The sequence below is a fragment of the Phytophthora cinnamomi genome (assembly GCF_018691715.1).
Source record: "Phytophthora cinnamomi strain GKB4 chromosome Unknown Contig71, whole genome shotgun sequence".
Lineage (NCBI taxonomy): Eukaryota > Oomycota > Peronosporomycetes > Peronosporales > Peronosporaceae > Phytophthora > Phytophthora cinnamomi.
In genome coordinates, this window is record NW_027151004.1 from 228,170 (window position 1) to 247,338 (window position 19,169).

General features: G+C 52.8%; 4 protein-coding genes across 4 annotated transcripts; 3 read left to right on the forward strand and 1 right to left on the reverse strand.

Annotated features, from left to right (window-relative positions):
- Window positions 1–1,660: 1,660 nt before the first annotated feature.
- IUM83_14671 (uncharacterized protein) lies at window positions 1,661–3,644 on the reverse strand (the record flags this gene model as incomplete). Its single annotated transcript, XM_067939436.1, has 7 exons — window positions 1,661–1,831; window positions 1,932–2,066; window positions 2,143–2,203; window positions 2,292–2,368; window positions 2,833–2,906; window positions 2,974–3,064; window positions 3,141–3,644. 7 exons carry the CDS (start codon window positions 3,642–3,644, stop codon window positions 1,661–1,663), a joined length of 1,113 nt encoding a protein of 370 aa, XP_067786083.1.
- A 172-nt stretch (window positions 3,645–3,816) lies between these two features.
- IUM83_14672 (SH3 domain-containing protein) lies at window positions 3,817–5,694 on the forward strand (the record flags this gene model as incomplete). The annotated part of the gene is made up of 1 exon (XM_067939437.1): window positions 3,817–5,694. One exon carries the CDS (start codon window positions 3,817–3,819, stop codon window positions 5,692–5,694), a length of 1,878 nt encoding a protein of 625 aa, XP_067786084.1.
- A 214-nt stretch (window positions 5,695–5,908) lies between these two features.
- IUM83_14673 (LRR-containing protein) lies at window positions 5,909–7,480 on the forward strand (the record flags this gene model as incomplete). Its single annotated transcript, XM_067939438.1, has 4 exons — window positions 5,909–6,279; window positions 6,353–6,946; window positions 7,012–7,105; window positions 7,172–7,480. 4 exons carry the CDS (start codon window positions 5,909–5,911, stop codon window positions 7,478–7,480), a joined length of 1,368 nt encoding a protein of 455 aa, XP_067786085.1.
- Window positions 7,481–11,018: 3,538 nt separating this feature from the next.
- IUM83_14674 (ABC transporter) lies at window positions 11,019–12,560 on the forward strand (the record flags this gene model as incomplete). The annotated part of the gene is made up of 1 exon (XM_067939439.1): window positions 11,019–12,560. One exon carries the CDS (start codon window positions 11,019–11,021, stop codon window positions 12,558–12,560), a length of 1,542 nt encoding a protein of 513 aa, XP_067786090.1.
- Between the last annotated feature and the right edge of the window lie 6,609 nt (window positions 12,561–19,169).

Consider the following 19,169-nt stretch of genomic DNA (forward strand, 5'->3'; position numbering starts at 1 on the left):
GACCCATTAGGTTGAGATTGGAATAAAATACCTTCTCTTTTGCACAGCCTCTAGGCAAGGATAGTACCTGTGACAAATGGTTTATCTGTCTGCCCAAGCGACATCCGTCGGATTTTTCTCCTTGATTGGAGAATGTTGCAGTTACCGGTAGGCTGCTTTTATAACGCTTACGACACAGATCTTTTTATCTACCATCTTGTCTGCGCTCAATATTTTCGCACGTGTCGATGACATACTGTCCGCTTCTGTCCTGATTCCTCTGTGAAATCCATTACTCCGACAGAGAACACGTGGTACGACGCTCACATTCGGCGGCCACACTTTTATCGTCGAGGCCGTGGATGTAATTATTTGGTGAATTTGGGTCCAATGTAGGTAAGCTAAGGTGAGCAACACGAGTTCAATATGGTAAACCATAGCTGTAGATCTGCATGGATAATATATTGTATCCCACTAAAGTGGAAAAAATATAAGACAGCCTAGCCGCAGGTACGGAGGATAGAGAAATTCGATAACTGTGAACTAGAGTGCACTCTGAGCGCGAACGGCATTATCCGCGGAAATAAAATGAAAAATAATAGGTTGCATGTCATGCGGATGGGCCTGCACAAGGAACTACGTCAATAATACGCGCGTGTTGGCTCGTGTGGACCGTACGATGAACCAAAACTGGCAGGGTTATTCGTCAGATAATTTTATTCTACACCCAAATCGCTGCACTTTCGACGCCTGATCCGCACGTTTTGATCGAGAAATATTGTCCATCCATGAATCTTGAGAACCTAAGTTGTAAAGTTTCGTCCTACCAAAAAGTAGTCAAGGTTTAGTTCGATCCACTCTTATCTAGTAATACAGTGTCAGTTTGAAGCAGTCAGAGTGTGAGTGTGATCGGTAAAAAGTGAAGGCGAACTTACCATTTACTATAATAGTATTGCAATACAGTTCTGCTTTAACTCCTACTACTGTACTGGAGCCGATGCAATCGAGAGCTTCATCCCAGACGCTGGTGCTTGCTCTGGCGGTGGCGTTGTTCAGCGCAGCCACCGTGGAGTCGAAGGGCGTGAGTGCCGAGAGGCAGAACACAGTTTCCGAGGCAACGGGAGTAGTGTCATTCCCGGTGTCCTTCACTACGTAAACGACCCCGTCCGCTAGGAGGTAGGTGAACTTGATGTCCTCGTCAGTGAAGGTGGCGAAGCCGTCGTAGCACACGCTGGTGCCGTCTGTCGATACGACCGGAGTTACGAAGACGTCGAAGGCAGACTGCCCGTGGATCTTTGTCTGTCATGATGAGGCGGAGTTGCAAGGGCAGAACTCCAGTCAGTAGGCTACGCCGCTCGGCCGACTGAAGAGTTTCTTGAGTTTGTGCGGCGCCCAACACGTTCGCCTGTGTCGGTGCCAGGAAGAGGAAGAAGAGGAGGGTCGCAAAACGGGAACTTTAGCGCTTGGCATAATGCCATCCTACTGTGGGTTGGAAAACTGCTAGTGCGTGGCTGGGTCACAAGTCCCTGCCGGATTAACTGATTGTCATCACGGTCTGGAAATTCCTGGTCATGTTGACGAACGTTTTATCCCTATCGTTATTTGGTTTATGATACAATCATTACGTGGTATGTACCAGATCTCCCACCGATTGCTTGCTATGGCGGCTAAGCCTGTGGGCTTATAAAGTATTCACACTCGGATAATCAATCGGAGTTGCAGCAGCAGAACCATTGTTAGTGCTCGTTGCTTCAGGCCGAACTGGATCTTCTTGACGAGGTTCAAGTGATGGTGGCTCAATCGGGTCAGTGGTGTCACGATTAGGAATGTCAGGAGCCGTACTTCGTGCTATCTACTCATTTATTTGAACAAGAAGCGAAAACTTATTAACGGGTTGTGCTCGGCATGCTTACCGTAGCGAGCGAGAAATATCAAAACCATTCTGCACTTACCCGTGTATAGACGTATGTATCCACGGGACGGACAACCAGACCAATATTGATCACTATTACAAGCGTCGTGACCTCTGTGAGCAGTGTGTTTACCCAGGCATAGCGCCAGTACCCCGGTGGCGTGACCACCAAAAGCTAAACAGCACAATTAATAGATGGATATAGTCCGTTAGAATAAAACATGACGCAGGCGGACGATACCAGAGCTTACATTCAGGAGAAGCAGACACGTGGGCATTAGCAGGTAACCGAGGAAGACAAAACGGAAGCGCCTATCACACAGGATCACGATTGTCAGCCTTGCATCGATGAAAATGAACATGTACAGTACATGTAGTGAGAGCGTCCAGACAAGCTTACTGAAATTGGGCAAGTTTCATGTAGGTGAGCGGTGTCACGAAGCAGTTCCACCTCTCATAATTTGCTGTCAGCTTTAGCTGAGCAATCGTGAAGTTGAGCGCCACAATCACTCCAAGCATCATCATAGATTGCAGAGCATATTCCGACAACACGAATCCACGGCATTGCGGCGCGTCGGCCGGGCGGCACAGTGCTTTGCTGAATGATACGACGAGGTATGTCGCCGCAAGTAACAATAGTGATAAAAATTCTCTTCGCGAAAGACGAGCGCGTGTGATCGACCACCCGAGCGAGCCAAGTGCGGATACGCCTAGCAATGCCGCACTGGTAGCACTTTCTCCAACATCCTGTGCGATATCTAGCGCCGTATTCGTTTCGCCATCAACACTGCGACCCCTGTAAAACGCGAATTTCAACGCAATTGAAAGCACCTTAGCCAGTAGCGCTGCTTGGAACAGGTAGCAAATTTTCTTCACAAACATAAACGTTCGGATCACACTCTAGGGCAAATATCCAGGTTGAAAATCTTTGGTTTCCTTACCGGAATGGTGCGGCGCCAAACGTAGCACTCCAAGATCCACAGCACCATTGCAGTGAGATACACCACGAACAGCACTACAAGCCACCCAAGTCAAGTTGTTTGCAATCTCATAACAATGGAAAATGAGATAATTGTGTGTACCTTTATAGAGCGGCCGGAGTCCAAGCTCTTGAACCCCCAAATGCTCAGACAATTTGCCGTCGTAGCCCAAATTCACCATGCTTACACGCCCCTATCGCAAAAAAATACAAGCAATCAGACATGATACTCAGCCACCAAGTAAAAAAAAAATTGCCTCCCCCCCCTACCGTGACATTCACCGACGCATCGCCACAGACCTGAGCCTGTAATGTGTACAGACTCGGCTTTCTAACATCAAAGGACACTGTCCACGGTAGCACAGCTAGCGGGTCAGGCGGTGGGACAGCAAAACGCAGAGCAGCCGGGTAGTGGCATAGCACGTAGTTGCTTTGAATGTGGACCTCGCGCAGCTTGAGTACCGCGTACGCACGCCACTGGTCGATGTCGTACAGCGTGAACACCACCGGCACCTCCGTTATATTTCCAGCCCCAGCAGCCTGAAGATCGGCCACCTGCAGCTCCACCCGCGCGCCTCGTTCCATGCCGAAGCCAGCGATGACGGACTGCGTGTTCCAGCGGAGTCTTGGTCCGCCCACACTCGTCTGACCCGCCAGGAGCGACGTCGGGTCCTCATATTCAAACCGCAGGTCGAACGCAGTCTCGACCCCCTCTCCACACCACCACAGCGCAATAAAACCCACCACAGTCAGCACAGCCGGCGAGCCCCGCATATCGTACCCCCTCAAATGATACTTTTTCCCCAACAAAATGTAGCCATCTTCCGCGAAACGACGCGGTGTCTGATTCGACGAAAACGGACGAATCTGCGGGCTCTGATTCGTCGAAAATCATCCACCCAATCGAACTGGACGGATTTTTTGGCCCATAATCTCATAACGGGCGATGGCGTCGTGCCCTTCCTGCCGCGCCGCGGCCGCCCCCGGGTCCCGCGCGTGCGCCCAGTGCGGCGCGCGCCTCTCCGGCGCGTCCCCGTCCGTGCTGAGCACGCGCGCGGTGGGCAGCGCGTCCACGTCGGCGGGCATCAGCCGGCGCAACGTGCCCAAGGAGCGCGGCAAGAAGAAAAAACCCAAGGACAAGGACCGAGAAAAACCCAAAGACAAGGAGAAAGAAAAACCCACCGAGGTGGAAGTGCCGGCCGCTGCCGCCGGGGACGAGGCCGCCGCCATCTACAAGCGCATGCTGGCGGCCGTGCGCGGCGCCAACAAGGACCACGACGAGGTGGTAGCCGCCTTCAAGGCCGACTGCAAGCAGTTCGGCCAGGGCGAGCTGCGCGCGCGCGTCTTCTACGAGCGCCTGGGCGTCTACTTCGGCAGCGAGCTCATGCTGGAGCACATGCTGCCGCAGCTGGCGCGGCTCATCCCGGACGACAAGAAGCGCAAGAAGCTGGTCAAGGTGCACGTCAAGCACAAGCGCGCGGGTGGGTCGAACGCCGTCGTCGCCGTGGGTGGCAGGGGGTCCTCCACCCACCCACGACGCCCCGTGTCCAGCTCGGGCAGGGTGGAACGCTCGTCCCCGCCGCTGCCGGTCCAGGCGAGACCGTCCGGCGACAGGAGGCCCTACTCGGCGTCGGAGCTCATCCGGCGAGACAGCATCGAGAGCGACACGTCCAGCAGCAACAGCGGGGAGCTCGTCCCGGCGGCGTCCGCGGCCTCCAGGCTCGCTATGACGAGGAATACAGACACCCCCAGGTGCGCCATCTGCAGCGAGGTTTTTGACATCAAGCGGCGCAGACACCACTGCCGCAAGTGCGGCGCCAGCGTGTGCCACTCGTGCTCCCCGGCGAGGATGCTCATCTCGCCCGACCAGGTGGCCAGCGAGAGTATGAAGAAGAAGTACGACCCGGCGCACCCGCAGCGCGTGTGCACCATCTGCGCGCCGATCCTGCAGTGCTTCCAGGACGGGCTCAACTCGCAGTACGCGAACTGCCACAAGGAGAACCCGCACGAAGCCAAGACGCGGCTGCACTTGCCGTACAGCCGGTCGTTGGAGAGCGCGTGTCGCTCGGCTGCTGACATCCTGGGCAACTTTTTCCGACCCGACTTCGGAGCTGACAGCGACCGCTACATCCCCGTCAATTTCCTCAAGCGAGCGCAAGGAATTGCGTTCCTTACGGTGATCAAGGCCGGACTGCTTATCACAGCTAAGATGGGCACGGGGATCGTGATCGCCAAGCTGGACGATGGGTCATGGTCGGCACCTTCTGCCATCGGCACGGCTGGTATTGGCGGTGGTCTCGAGGGCGGCGGCGAGCTTATCGAGTTCATGATCATCATGGGTTCCAAGAAAGCTGTCAAGGTTTTTCATCGCACTCAGGTGAATGTTGGTGGCGGGTTGAGTGTGGCTGTCGGACCGTATGGACGCGATGCAGTGGCGCAGGCCGCTGCTAGTCGAGGTGGCTTCAACGCCAACTACAGCTACTCTCATAGCCGTGGACTTTTCGCCGGCATTTCGCTGCACGGTGCTGTCATCACGGCGCGAACAGAAATGAACAGTAACTTCTACGGCCAGAAGCTCACGCCTGAGGAGATTTTGAGTGGAGCTGTCCCCCATCCGCGGGCCGCCCAGTGTTTATACGATGCGATCGACCAGGCCATGGACGGGATTGCTCAATTTGAAGCTTCTGGGGGATCTCAACGGCGTACATCGTCGGCAACTGCTACCCAAGGTCCATGCAGCTCTTGTAGATGCAGCCAATTCGTCGCCAAGGCTTTCTCCAAGAAGTGCAAGACTTGCTCACACATACACAACCCCGCCTCATAGAGCAGGGTACTGAAACCTGCTGCAGATCATGGTGCCCGACGGGGACGAACGTACAATTTTTGACTAAATAAATATCTATGCTCCTATTCAGGCGGCTTCCTCGCATGGCGGCGCGATGCAGAGTGCTGCTCAAATATAGGTGGCGTCTATTTATCGCAGTTGCGCGGGGTTGGCAACGACAGTTCATCAGCGAGTTCTCCCACCCTGCAGGTAAATGGTTGCCCGTCTTGGAAATCTGCCTAGAGGCGTGTGGTCACCTGAAGCCAACGCTGCGCGTCAGGTCCCTTTGGATAACGATACTGTGACGAAAGCAATTGCCGCGTTGCCACCCGCCCACGTCTTCCGTCGAGACCTGCTCGCATACTGTTCGCTGCGCAACTTGATCCCCCATCCACAGCTGCTCCCGTTGCACCCCGATGAAGAGGAACGCCAAGGTGCTGCATCCAGTGAGACCTCGGCCAGTAGCAACATCTACGACGTGAGTGAAGTGGAGCAGATCTCGATCAAGCACTGGCAACTTGATGACGGAAACTGCCGCGGATTGTGCTTCGCCCTCCCGCTCTCAACAAAAGTTCGCTCGCTCTGGTACGCAACAAGCCTTGACAATTATTTTGTTTTGTTTTATTGAGCTTGATCATCTTACTTATGTTGGTGGTAGTCTCTTTAATGTAGGATTGAACAAGGAGCAACTCGGGTTACTATGCTCGACCATTCCAAAGACGCACGTCACTGCTCTTCAGCTGGAATGGAACCCTGTTAGTGTCAAGTCCGCAAGTGAGACCACTGTTGCAGATTCTGCGCCCGAAAGTGCAAACACAACTCTTCCTCGACTTGCCGCCTCCCGACCACCTTCAGCTCCTCGAACAGCTTCTAGGCCGCCATCAGCTGGGGCGACAAGTAAACTGCACCCCGCAGCACAAGCTAGTGGCCAAGAGAAAGACTTGAGTGAGGCTCAAAAACGTGAGCTTAGCATGCAGCAGGAATTGCAAGGCGAAGACGCATCGGAGATATTTGCCCAGTTGCTGGCCGAGGGCTCGGCGCTGGTATTTCTATCACTCCGTGCTAACGGTATCACCTCACGGGGAGCTGTGACACTGGCGAAAGCAGTCCGGCAGAACAAAACCCTCGAGGCCCTAAACTTGTTTCAAAACTCTATCGGGGATGCGGGGGCGCGTGCCTTCGCGCACGCACTACCGTTCAATACGACACTCAAGTCGCTCTCACTTGCTAACAACAAGATTTCTGGATGGGGGTACGTAAAGAAATCGATTACAGCGTCATAAATATTTCTCACAATCAAATTGTGTCCTTACACAGAGCAAAGCTCCTAGTCGATGGACTGACGAAGTATGCAGCACCACCAGAACTCCTGTCGGAACTAGATGCTGCCGAGAGTCAAGTCCAAGCTCAGGTAAATGAGAGATGAGCTAACATTCTCTGCTTTATATAGCTAATTCTTGTTTTGTTATTTTTGCAGATGGACCACGCCAAGAAGGCCAAGAAGAAAATTGACCGCGCGACAGTCATCGCACAACTCGGGCTGCCCGTGCTAGAAACCATCGACGGCGTTCAATTCGCACCGGGGAATTCCACGCTCGAGGAACTGCTGCTCAGTGGCAACGTGCAGCTGGGTCTAGATGATATCGAGACGCTGAGCGAGGCGCTTGAAAACTTCCAAACGAAGCTCCAGACACATCTGCGCTGCATCAAACTACAGCGGCTGCCGAAGTTGCATGCTTCTAAAACACAGGAACCGCAGCATGTGTCCGAGTTTATACTATTGTAAGCTGGGTCGAAGATCATCTGCAGTGGCTGCACTCTATTAGTGTCGAAGCTTTCGTGATGAATACAGTGCTACTCAGTTTGGTTCTTATTGTATAGCAGTCGTGCCCCTTAGCACTACCGTATCGAGGGAATGCAGTACTTCGAAGTAGATAAAAGTGATGCAAGTGAAGATGATCTGCTTCTGGTGATCTCCCCATCCGGGAAGTGTTCTGAGAAGGTACCAAATCCAGACAGCAGCAGTTTGAGGGAAAGCTTCCCAGCGAGCACGAAAACACTCTTGAATTCGTCTGCTTCGGACGTGATGGCACACGTTCGATCACAAGTGACCGCATTGATTGCTCTCTTGGCGCTTGCGGTGGTAGCATCCGCCTTCGACAAGCAAGACGCGGCCACTTCGGTCAATCGGCGACTACAAGCCTCTCTGGCCGGCGCTCCATCACTGAAGTTCCATGTCACTCTGAAGCGCAAGTCCATGAAAATCCACGGGCAGCCCGAGTTTGACGTCTTCGCTAAACCTATTGTTTCCAAGGGCGGTTCGAACGTGCTGTACGATGGGTATTCGATATTTACCGAAGGAAACACGGATTTTATGTACTCGTTTGTGCGTGGCGGGGGCTACGTCATGACCAAGGATGATTCTGCCAGCTCGGAAACAGTTCGGTGCATCCCACCGAGCATGTTGCCATTCCACGCCATTCTTCCAGCACTGAATGAAGTCACACCGATCCCAAGTGCATCTATACATGACAAAATTATCGAGTGCGAAGACGGAAAGCTGTTCAAGACGACATTCTCAGGTACTCGTTTTGCTGTTTGTGCAACGGGTTCCACTGGTTTCACGGCACATAGCAGTGATTTCATCATCGAAGCGACGTACCTCGATAGCCCCGTTAGTGTTTCGATGCCGGCTTTGAGTGGCAAGGTCTCGACTTGTCCAGCGCAAGCAAAGGCCAGTGAAATGACGCCGACTGCCGTCGCATTGCTCACTGATTATACCATTCCATCTACTGACTCGAGGAGACTGAAAGCCGCAAAGCACATCATAATGTAGGGATCGACATGCAAGTGTAAGTCAAAGCCTCGTCCGTGTGTGTTTTTCCACGGGCATTGACAATTACCACGAAAAGGAAGAGCTGGAAAACACCCCCAAAGACACAAGCGGTAGAATGGGCAATATGAACGAGCACGCCCGTGTTGCACCACGGTCAAGTACGCCGTCTTAAACACGATGGATTATAGCTGGACGAGTGACTCACTTCAGCAAAAATTCTGTGATTGCGCCCTCAGATTGAGCAAGACCAGTGACTCAGAGTCAGGCACAATTGAAGACACAGTTGTCGTGACACAATCGATGGCTGGACTCGTCATGTCAATGGCTCTTGCAACAGGAAAGTGCAGCTTTGGGGAAGGCTCGTCGTGGGTTGCTATCAGTTCTCCGATGACGGGAACTATGGCTGCATATTATTTCCAAGACTTTTGCAACGATGCAATAAGCGATATCGCCACAGAGTTGCTGGATATGTTTGGTCAGTGCCCAATGCCAGTGTCTCGACGGTCGCTGATGTACGAGAATGAAAAGTAGTGTAGTGTCTGCAGGGAAATCGAAGACACGCTGGGGGAGTCGGCGAAGCTCCCGGAAGTTTAGCCGTAGTGTATTGCCAAAGGTAAATAGCAAAGTGAATAGGACACGAGGTACTCCTAGTGCTGCGGCTCCTGCTAACCAATGAAGCCGCAGCTACTGTAATCTAGGTTGTCGTTAGCTAGTCATCAAGTTTGTCGTTATGGCGCACTGGATTTCTGGCTGGTCATCAGCTTTACGGTGTGCTCCGCTTGCTTTTCGTTATGCACATGATTTGTTGTCGCAGCCATAACGTTTGCCGTTATTGACTGCGACCAGTTGGTGCTGAAGCTGCTAGCTTGGACAGGCTGGAGATTTCCTCCACTACAAATAGGTTGAATGCTGCGTATGTCGCTGCTCAGGAAGCCTACCGAGGGAATGTCAGTGCTGCAATTTGCAATGAGAGCTATATTGGCCTCTTTTCCGTGTACCGACCGATCATGATTGCGACGGGAAAGATTGTTCCGCACAAGTCCTCGAGAAACGACGGCTTGGTGGAGTACCAGAGCTGCACGAGAGGCATTGAAGCAGTAGGCTTCGGCAACACTTACACGGACAATTTCTATGTGGCAAAGCCAATTCATGCTGACACAGTATTCTTGAATGGCGATGGTCTCTTTGAGGACTCGAGGAAACCTGTTAAGTGGTTTGAGTGTTTGCTGTAAGTCACAATAGCGTCGAGCAACAGAGGTTTGAGCCTCAATTTTGTACTCTGTCATGAAAGGCACTGTCTTCGTGGTCGACTTGGAGGGCTTTATCGAGGCCTAGCTTCCGACAATGAGTTGCGGATATCTTGTGAAGCCCAACTGCACGACCATCCCGATAAGACCGCGGAGCCCATGGATGTGTCACGCACCAAGTCGATTATGTACGTCGCCCGTGTGACTTCGCTCGCGATTATGGAAATATGGACGAAAACGAAGAGCTGCAGGATACTAACACCACCAACAAAAAGCTATCATCAAATGAAAAGAGGAACATGCATGATCCAGACGAAAACGTGCTCAGGTTGTTGTTGGTTTGTTTGTTTTAGCTAGTAAATGCACCTCTTGTAGAATACTGGAACTGATAATCTAGATAGCGGCAAACCTAGCTGTTGCAGCAGCGACTATGACGTTGTGTGAACCGTTCTTGCTTGCTTCGAGTTGATAAGGTTTTCCCAATTAACCCTCCAAGAATGATGGTCGGGTAGGCGGATCCCTCTTTGGCGAGTATTCTCCGAAGCCTGTGAAATGGTTTGAATGACTCAAACACGTACTTCAATGCGTGATACTAGCTCGTTGCATGAATGATAGAGCACGCGTGATAACAACGAATACTTCAATTTTTTTTTTATGAAGCAGAATGACCGGAGCCCGCAATCTTACACATACAGTAGTAGACGTAGAAATTGACTGAGGTTCAGGCATCGCGAGCAGGTGGTTTAATATTTAAACAAGTTACTCAAACAAATGGGATGTGCCTGCAACACAGTCACTTTGTGCGGCTACTAGCGGGTGAGAGCAGAAAACGATACTGTACATTCTGCAGCCATTGAAACAAACATTCAGAGTTCTATGGTACTACAGTAATCGAAGGTAATCATCGGAAATGTGTACGGCGCCAAACTACGATGCATCGAAATTGTATAGCAAAAATTGCAATCACCTAAGGTAGACTTAACAAAGTTCTACTGCACATGCACACGAATGGCAAAGCTTGTGATCAACACATGTCGTACAAGACCAAGTACCAAAACCATAATAACTGTATCGAGAGTACCAGCCATACAACTCTTATCAAGAAATTTCCAGATGTCGAGTCACCTCGTGTGTTCGTCAAGGCACATCCTCACAATGGCTGTTCTCTCTGTACATTTGGAACGAACAGCAACAATCTCACTTTTGATTTTCCGGCGCGACGGAAGCAAAACATTTCAAGCATGAGGGGCTTCTTCACTCTTGCCGTCGTTTCACTGCTGGGCGTCACGAAGTCGCAAAATCAAGCGACGACTTTGCCTTCTGTCCGGATCCGTACTACGGCCAATCGCAAGTCTACGCTTACCCACGGGCAGTCCGAGTTTGACACATTCGCCATCCCTGTGCTGTCGACCGACAAGACCAAGGTGTTGTACGATGCCTACGCAACGTTCGTCCAGAATGGGATCGAGTCGACGTACTCCCTCGTCGACGGTGCGTGGTACTTGGACATTAAAGACCCAAGCTCCTACTCGACTGCACAGCAGTCAGCCCGGTGTTTGTCGTCGGGCCCGGTGCCGGTTAACTCCATTATGCAGTCACTGAACGATGCGACTCCGATCCCGAGCGCATCGATTGGCGACAAAAAAATCGAATGTACCGACGGCAAGCTGCTCCAGACTTCGTTTGGTGGTGCGGACTACGCTCTGTGTGTGTCGGGGACGTCCGGGTTCACCGCGCACAGCAGCGACTTGACTATTGTGGTGGAGTATTTGAACACTCCCGTCAAGATGCCGACGCTGACTTTAAGCGAGAATGCCAAGTCCTGCCCCAAAGTGGAAAAGGCAGCCCCCGTGGCGCCGGCGGCTGCTAACGCGAGAAGTTTGAAAGAAGCATCGCACATGGCGATGGCTGCGTCGACCTGCTCGTGCAAGTCGAAGCCTCGCCCCTGCATTTTCTTCCATGGCTCGGGCCAGAAACACGAGGAAGCGCAGCTGCAGGACACACCAAAGCTGCTGTCGGGGAAGCTCGGCAGCATTAGCGGGCACGCTCCTTGCTGCTCATCGATTAAGTACGCCGTGTTGAACACCGAAGACTATGGCTGGACGAACGATTCACTGCAGCAAAAGTACTGCACCCACTCGCTGTCTCTGAGTAAGACGAGTAATGTAAGCTCGAAGACTATCGACGACACGATCGTTGTGACGCACTCAATGGCCGGGCTCGTCATGGCTGGCGCGCTTACAACCGGCAAGTGCAAGTTTGGACCGGGCACATCGTGGGTAGCGTTGAGTCCGCCGATGACGGGCAGTATGGCTTCGGACTATCTTCAGAACTTTTGCACGGGAAAGTTTAGTGGTATGGCGACCGAATTGCTGGACCTTCTCGGAGAGTGCCCGACCTCGAAAGCTCGTCTGTCCACGTTCTACCAAAACGACAAGCTCAGCTCGCCGGCTCTGAATGCGGCGTACGCGGCTGCCCAGAAAACCTTCGTTGGTAACGTAAGCGCAGCCATGTGTAGTGATGCCTACGTCGGACTTTATTCCGAGTACCAAGCCGTCAGCATTTTAGCTGGAAAGATCATCCCGCACAAGTCCTCCAAGAACGACGGCCTCGTCGAATTTCAGAGCTGCCAGGGTGGCCTTGACACCGCCAAGTTTGGTACCAGCTACACAAACACGTTCTACAAACCGACACTGAACCATGCAGATACGGCGTTTCTCAACGGCGACGGGCATTTCGGAGACGCGCGGAAGCCGGTGAAGTGGTTCGAGTGTTTGCTTTAATTGGACTGCGATGGTGATCACGGATCGGGAAACTCCGATATCTCCCTCAAAATTAGAGGTGAAAGTAGAACACTGAAAAAAATGGTTTCATCCTATGTTCCCTGGACCTTCTGGCCAAAATCATGGAGTATTCGTGTTCTCGATCTCTCTCCACCAGCTAGAGAAGACATTCAAACTATTCCACAGGCTTCTGAGAATCCCTAAAATGACTCTCACTAGCCAAGAACGCGGTGATGGCATGATTGAGTTTTGCTTCTAGAACTGATCCTCGTAGCTTCTGCCAACGCTGTATTTGTCAAGGCCCAACTGGGTAATTTACGAAGAGCCGAAGGCGAGGCGTAAGGTGATTTTTCCTGAAGGGGGAAGGTCATCAGATCAAGTGTGCGAACTTCAACACCAGGACAACCGAAGTCGTCCTGCATTCGCCGAGCTGCTATTCCAAGCACGGACTCGTCCTCGCCACCAGGGTTGAACATAATAATACAACTGCAATAACTTTTATATCATACCATTTATTTGGTATTTACGAAATAATTTATTATTGCAGTGGGCGCCTTCCAAAACTGTACTACCAAACCGTTTGGTCACCAGGGCTAGGGGTGCCTGACACCGTCTTGGCCCTCAATCATTGTCGCAACGTACTTCTGCGACTCCCTCAGTCAAGCCATTTGAATGCGAGGCTGCTGTGTTGGAGTCTTCGACTCGACGGCACGAGAATGTGGGGTTCCACGACGTCGAAGGCGAACTTCTCGGCGAGACGGCTTTTGCAAGCCCAGCTACGTCGCCATCCGCCCAGCTCAAGTCGTCGAAGATCTCCTACAAAGCTCCTGCTGTCTCGTGGCCATGACTTCGCTCCGGACGCGCTTTTGCTCATCATCCTCTTGTGATTGAATCTGCTACCATCCAAGTTCAGTCCTGGTCGGCATTCGAGCTGGCATCCGTGCAGAAGGCTGTGAGCTCCTGCTCAAGTCAATACACTCCGATCACGGAGGCATCCTGCAGTCTTCACCAACTGCTCCGGGGACCAGTACGACCGAGTTTGGATCGACTTGTGCGGGTGAACTCCAGGCATCTACTACCACTCCGTGGACACCCCAGAGGTGGGATTCAGACGCCGAAGACTCGCAGGCATCCACTATTGCTCCGTGGACACCTCATCGTGGGAGCCTTGACGTTCCCCATCGATGCCGATACACTGGCCATCAACCAGTCCCCACGTGGTTCGCTGAGGTCTTCGAGTCTGAATTAATAGCGCTCATTGCTACGCCTCGTCAAGAACTTGCCCCTGTGCCTACTTATCCTTCCGTGACGCCATTCCGACCACCGTCACATGATCCTGCAACGCCCAAGACCACGCCGTACCTCGATAGCAACTTCCGTGACCAGATCTCCAGGGTTTATTGTGGTTGGTGATACGGCGTTGAACTCGGCAAGAGATGACTGGCGCTCGGAGACTTGGCCAGTTAACGTGGCGTTTCTGCGAGTGCAGATTCTGCCTCGTAAATTGAAGTTTCCTGTTGTGCGCTTGGGCACCCGTCGTGGGGCTGGATGTAGCGGGCCTACTTTGGCTCACTACTTTAGCTTACACGTGCGCCACGTGTATGATGAAGCGTTATGTTTATTAATTATTTTAATTAATTATACTTGACTCCACAAGTGTAATATAAATCAAATAAAGACACCAAGTAGCTAGTTTAAAGTAAAATGAGAACTGTATTGTTTGTAAATTGATCTACCTCCTAAATCTGCTAAAACTGTTTATCATCTATGAAAGGGGTTGACATCGGCTGGCTGTCAGAGCCCCGCCGATATGCACGTCTCTAATTGGTAGAAAGATGCTGCTTTCTACCAATAGGATCTTTGGGTAGGTGTGGACCACTCATTGTGATGGCCTACTTCAATGTATCCATTGGTGTGACTTACACCAAGGTGAGGAAGTATCTAAAAACTTTTAACAGATATTTTATCTGTTAAAATCACAAGTGGCTTGTAGTCACTTGTACGTGTAACCCCGTTACACCATCCCCCCTTAAGGTTAGACGCGCGGGGTCTCCGCACGTCAATCTTCCGAATTGACCATTCGTCAATTCTCCGCGTTTGGAGAAGAAATCCGCGCTCATTCAACGATGAGCGCGCCTCAAGAGAAGAACCCGAAGGTGGTGGGAAGTCATCTCTCCATCGACGACTACTTCGAACGCCAAAAGGCGAAGTATGGCGACGTCGTCGACTTCGACGACGACGATGAAGAAATGGAGGGCGAGGAGGACTCGCCCTCAAAGCGCAAAAGACTCAGTGTCGAGCGAATCGCTCGACCCTCACGCTAAGAACGTCCGCCCGCGTGAAGGGGAGGAATCGGACGCTTCGAGCTCAAAGCGTTAGCGAACTGAGAGTGATACCCCACTCGCTTCCGCTGGGGCTCTCAGTTCTCCGCGCGCTGCAGGCGCAGCGCGCGATCCGTGGATGCCGTCCGCGTACGAGATCTCGGACCGGTATGGGAACACGGTACCTCCGAATGAGGTACCGCTGTACGTATGCAGCGCCATCAGAGATGACGCCGTGGCTGCCGAGCTGCACTTTGATACGGAAACGCATCAAAGACGCAACTACTACATCGGACTCTTCCATGAGCTCCGATGGTTTCAAAGCCAGAAGACATCTTCTCGCAGCAAAGTGCCCGAGTGGCAGACACTTTGTCAAAGTTGGAACGCTTTTATTGAGAACTTCAACAAGAAGCCGGATGCTTACCGTGAACGGATCAAGCAAGCGCGTGATCGCATCGAGACGTACTCGAAGCGTGGAAAGTTGGAGCAACTCCACGTTGCTGCGGAGGAGGCTAATGTGCCGTGCGCTGTGCCCGAGGGCTATCAGTGCGCGAAGTATTTCCCAGGTGCGATGCGCTTGAGCGACCACGACCGCGACCTGAACGGGTACACGTCATTCCGTGTGCCCGAAAGTCTCAAAGCGCTCCGTGCCAAGTTCTTAGCACGCGAGGGTTCGGGCGCAAGCGATGACGGCAGCGCTCGTGCTACTTGCGCTGCGCAGCGCATACTGCTCCTCGTACGCCCTCACCATTTCCGGAACGTCCTCCAGCAAGACGTTCCGCGGCTCCCATGTATCTTGATGGAGAGGAAATCCTCTCCAACGAATACGAAAACGAGCCCCTTGAGGGTTCGTTTTCGGGATACTATGGTCAACAATCCGCTCAACAATCCAGCGGGTTGAGCCACGGGCGTCACGGATCGGCGGTGGCGGGGGTGGGAACACGCCCCGGGTATGATCAGCCCCGAGATGATCAGTATGCGCCTCTCCACGACCGGGTGACCGCCGTGGAGCGTTTGCAGGGTGCTGAGTTCGCCGCCCTGAAGCAGGAGCTGACGAACCCGAAGGCTCAGGTCACGGCGGTCTCGCAGACCGCCTCGAATATCCAGGTCGAATTGGGGACCCGGATGAAGGAGTTGAGCACAGGATGTTTAGGCAGGTTTTGAGTAGCTAACAAAACCAATGAACCCACTTTGAATTCATTTGTGTTGTCCCTCTGCGTTCAGCTTCTGTTGATCAACAGAAGCTGCTATTGCATCTTGGACAAACTGAATTACGGCTTGCCTTTTGCTAATGAAATCGATTGCAACCGAGCTGAAGTTATTCAGCTCGCTCTCCACTAGAGGTCCGACCTCTGCGTGGTTCTTCGCGGTGTCTGCGCCCCGTGGTCCTTGTTCGTGTTGTTGGGGGAGTCTGCGCCCTGGGCAGACTCATGTGGTTTGTTCATTGTTGCAGCTGACACTGTACAAGTGTCAGCGGTTTTCTGCGGCTGCTGCGCTGCAGTCATAGATCCCCCCCCACTTAAAGTGGGAGCCATCACTCCGAGTAAACTCGGTAGACGTGGATGCCGCATGGCATTCACGTAGAACGGTGTATGCCCGGTCGAGGCATGCACTGAGTTATTGATGGCAAACTCTGCCATCGATAAGCACTCGCTCCAGTATTGGCATGAGTGAGCGTAGCTCTTCAACATATCGACGAGCGCGCGATTCACGCGCTCTGTTTCACCGCCCGTCTGCGGATGATCCGCAGCCGACATGGAAAGCTGGTTCCCAAGAAGTGTAAACACTTCTTGCCACAGGTGCGCTGTGAAGCGCGGGTCTCTGTCCGACACGATGTCGGTCGGCATGCCATGGTGTTTGAACACCATGTCAACGAACAGACGGGCCGTCTGCTTCGCGGTCACCTCTGCCGGCACAGCAGCAAGATGTACCATCTTGCTGAAACGGTCGACGAAGACCACAACACCGGTATTCCCTCCGCTGTACGGGGAAGACCAAAGATGAAGTCCAAAGATATGGACTTCCAACACTCTGACGGAGTCGGTAGTGATTGCAAAGGAGCTTGCGCGAATGGCGCAGGCTTCACGCGTTGGAATACCTCGCAAGCACGGACGTACTTGCCCACCTACTTGTACTAGTGTTGCCAGTAAAAGTCACGTGTGAGAAGAACGTATGTCTTCTCACGTCCGAGATGTCCCGCAATCGGGGCGTCATGGTATTCGTACATGATCCTGAGTCGCAGGTCATGGTCATTCGGCACGACAACGCGATCCGCGTTGTCGTCGACTGCATTATAAAGCAGTAGTCCGTCGTGCACTCGAAAGCGTTCTGCACGCGCACGAAGGTGCTTGGGCAGCTTCTGACGAGCCTTGTCAGAAGGCGCTGTGCCATAGGCCAGCAAGCGGTTCGTGTCCGCGTCATGCGCGTCCGCGGCATTCACGTCGTCCAACAGAGACGATGTGGGTTTGCTCGTTCGCATGACGTCAATGGCATTGACGTCGGCTGTATCTGCGTAGTCCGGCCGACGTGATAACGCGTCGGCCACCACATTCAATCTTCCGGGTTTGTATTCGACCCGGAAGTTATACTCTGCAAAGAATGAGAGCCATCTCGCCATTCTTTGTGATATGTGTGGCGCCTTCACTGCAGTGCGCAGTGATGCATGGTCGGTGTAGACCACAAACGGTCTACTTCCAAGCAAATACACTCGGAACTTTGCGAGTGCGTATTTCATGGCAAGGAGTTCCTTGTCATGTACCGGATAGTTGCGCTAAGCTGGCTTCAGCTGACGCGATTGGTAGTAGACGACACGATCCCGGCCCTCGTGATCGTGTTGCATCAACGCGCATCCGATCGCGAAGTCGGATGCGTCACACACTACGTGAAATGGGCGATCTTGGTCAGCCACTGCCAAGATCGGCGCCTCAGTCAAGCCCCGCTTGACTGCATCGAATGCCGTTTGGCAATCGATAGTCCAATACCACACAGCTTCTTTCTTAAGAAGTTGTGACAGCGGGCGGATCTTGCCCGCATAATCCTCCACGTACTTGCACAAGTACGTGGCCAAGCCAAGGAACTGCCTCAGTTCCTTGACACTTGAAGGCGTTGACCATTCATTAATCACTCTGACCTTTTCCGGGTCAGGGCGAACGCCATTTTTCCCTACGAGACACCCGAGGACGGGTATATCGCTCGCCCCGAAGACACACTTCTTCAGGTTCGCGTAGAGCTTATATTTTCGCATAAGTTCAAGTAGCTTTCGGAGATGCACCCGGTGCATCTCAATGACGGTCTTCCCGTCCACAGCCTGGCTGTGGATGAACACATCATCGAAATAGCTCGGTGCGAAGTCGCGCACCGAGCGCAATAAGTGCGTCACGCACCTGTTGAAAGTCGCAGGGGCGTTCTTGAGTCCCTGTTGCATCACTAGCCACTCCCAGAGCATGCCGCTTGGCGTGCTCACTGCCGTGAGAGGGGTATCGCTCTCACGCATCAGGATCTGATAGAATCCATCTCGCAAGTCGAGAGCACTGTAAACGGTGCTCCCGGCCATCGAATCGATGATAACATCTTTTCGCGGTAGCGGCGTCTGCGCCGGCACCGTCGCATCGTTCAGCTTGTTATACGCATGAACGATGCGCCATCCGCCCTGTGGCTTTTTGACACAGAACGTCGGAGCACTGTGCGGGGACTTTGATTCCCGCACTTGTCCTGCTTTGCGACGACTTTCAAAGAAGTCGTCGATCGCTTTTACTTGTTCTCGCGGCAGTGGCCACTGCCGCGTGACACAGTATTTCGTGCCCGCACGAGATCAATCTCGTGCTGAATGCCCTTATCCTGCGGAAGCTCCGCAGGAATCTCTTCCGGGAGTACGTCTTTGTACTCCCTCAACAATTCGTAATAGGGACTCGACTTTAACGAGTCCCAACCTTGTTCCTCGAAGCGCTCTCGCTTCGTCTTCACACTGAGAGTGTCTTCACTCTCAGTGGTACTTCCCATGAAGAGCGCTCTCAGCGCTTCGCTCTCGATCTCCGTTCTTTTGCTGTTCGAAAGAACGCAGACCTGCTCGATGCGTCCATCGTGCAAGTCGCGCGTGAAGCGCTTCCAGCTCATGGCTGGAAGCGAAGTCAACTCCGACGCCGTCGTCGGAGGACTAGCGAGTTCCATCTCACGATACTGGAATCCAGTATCGGTGCGCGTCAAGACGCTTAGCGTCTCGACGTCCGGCGTCACCGCCTCAGCCTGCCCAGCAGACTGTTCTTGTTGCGGCTCGATCCCGGACCGAGAC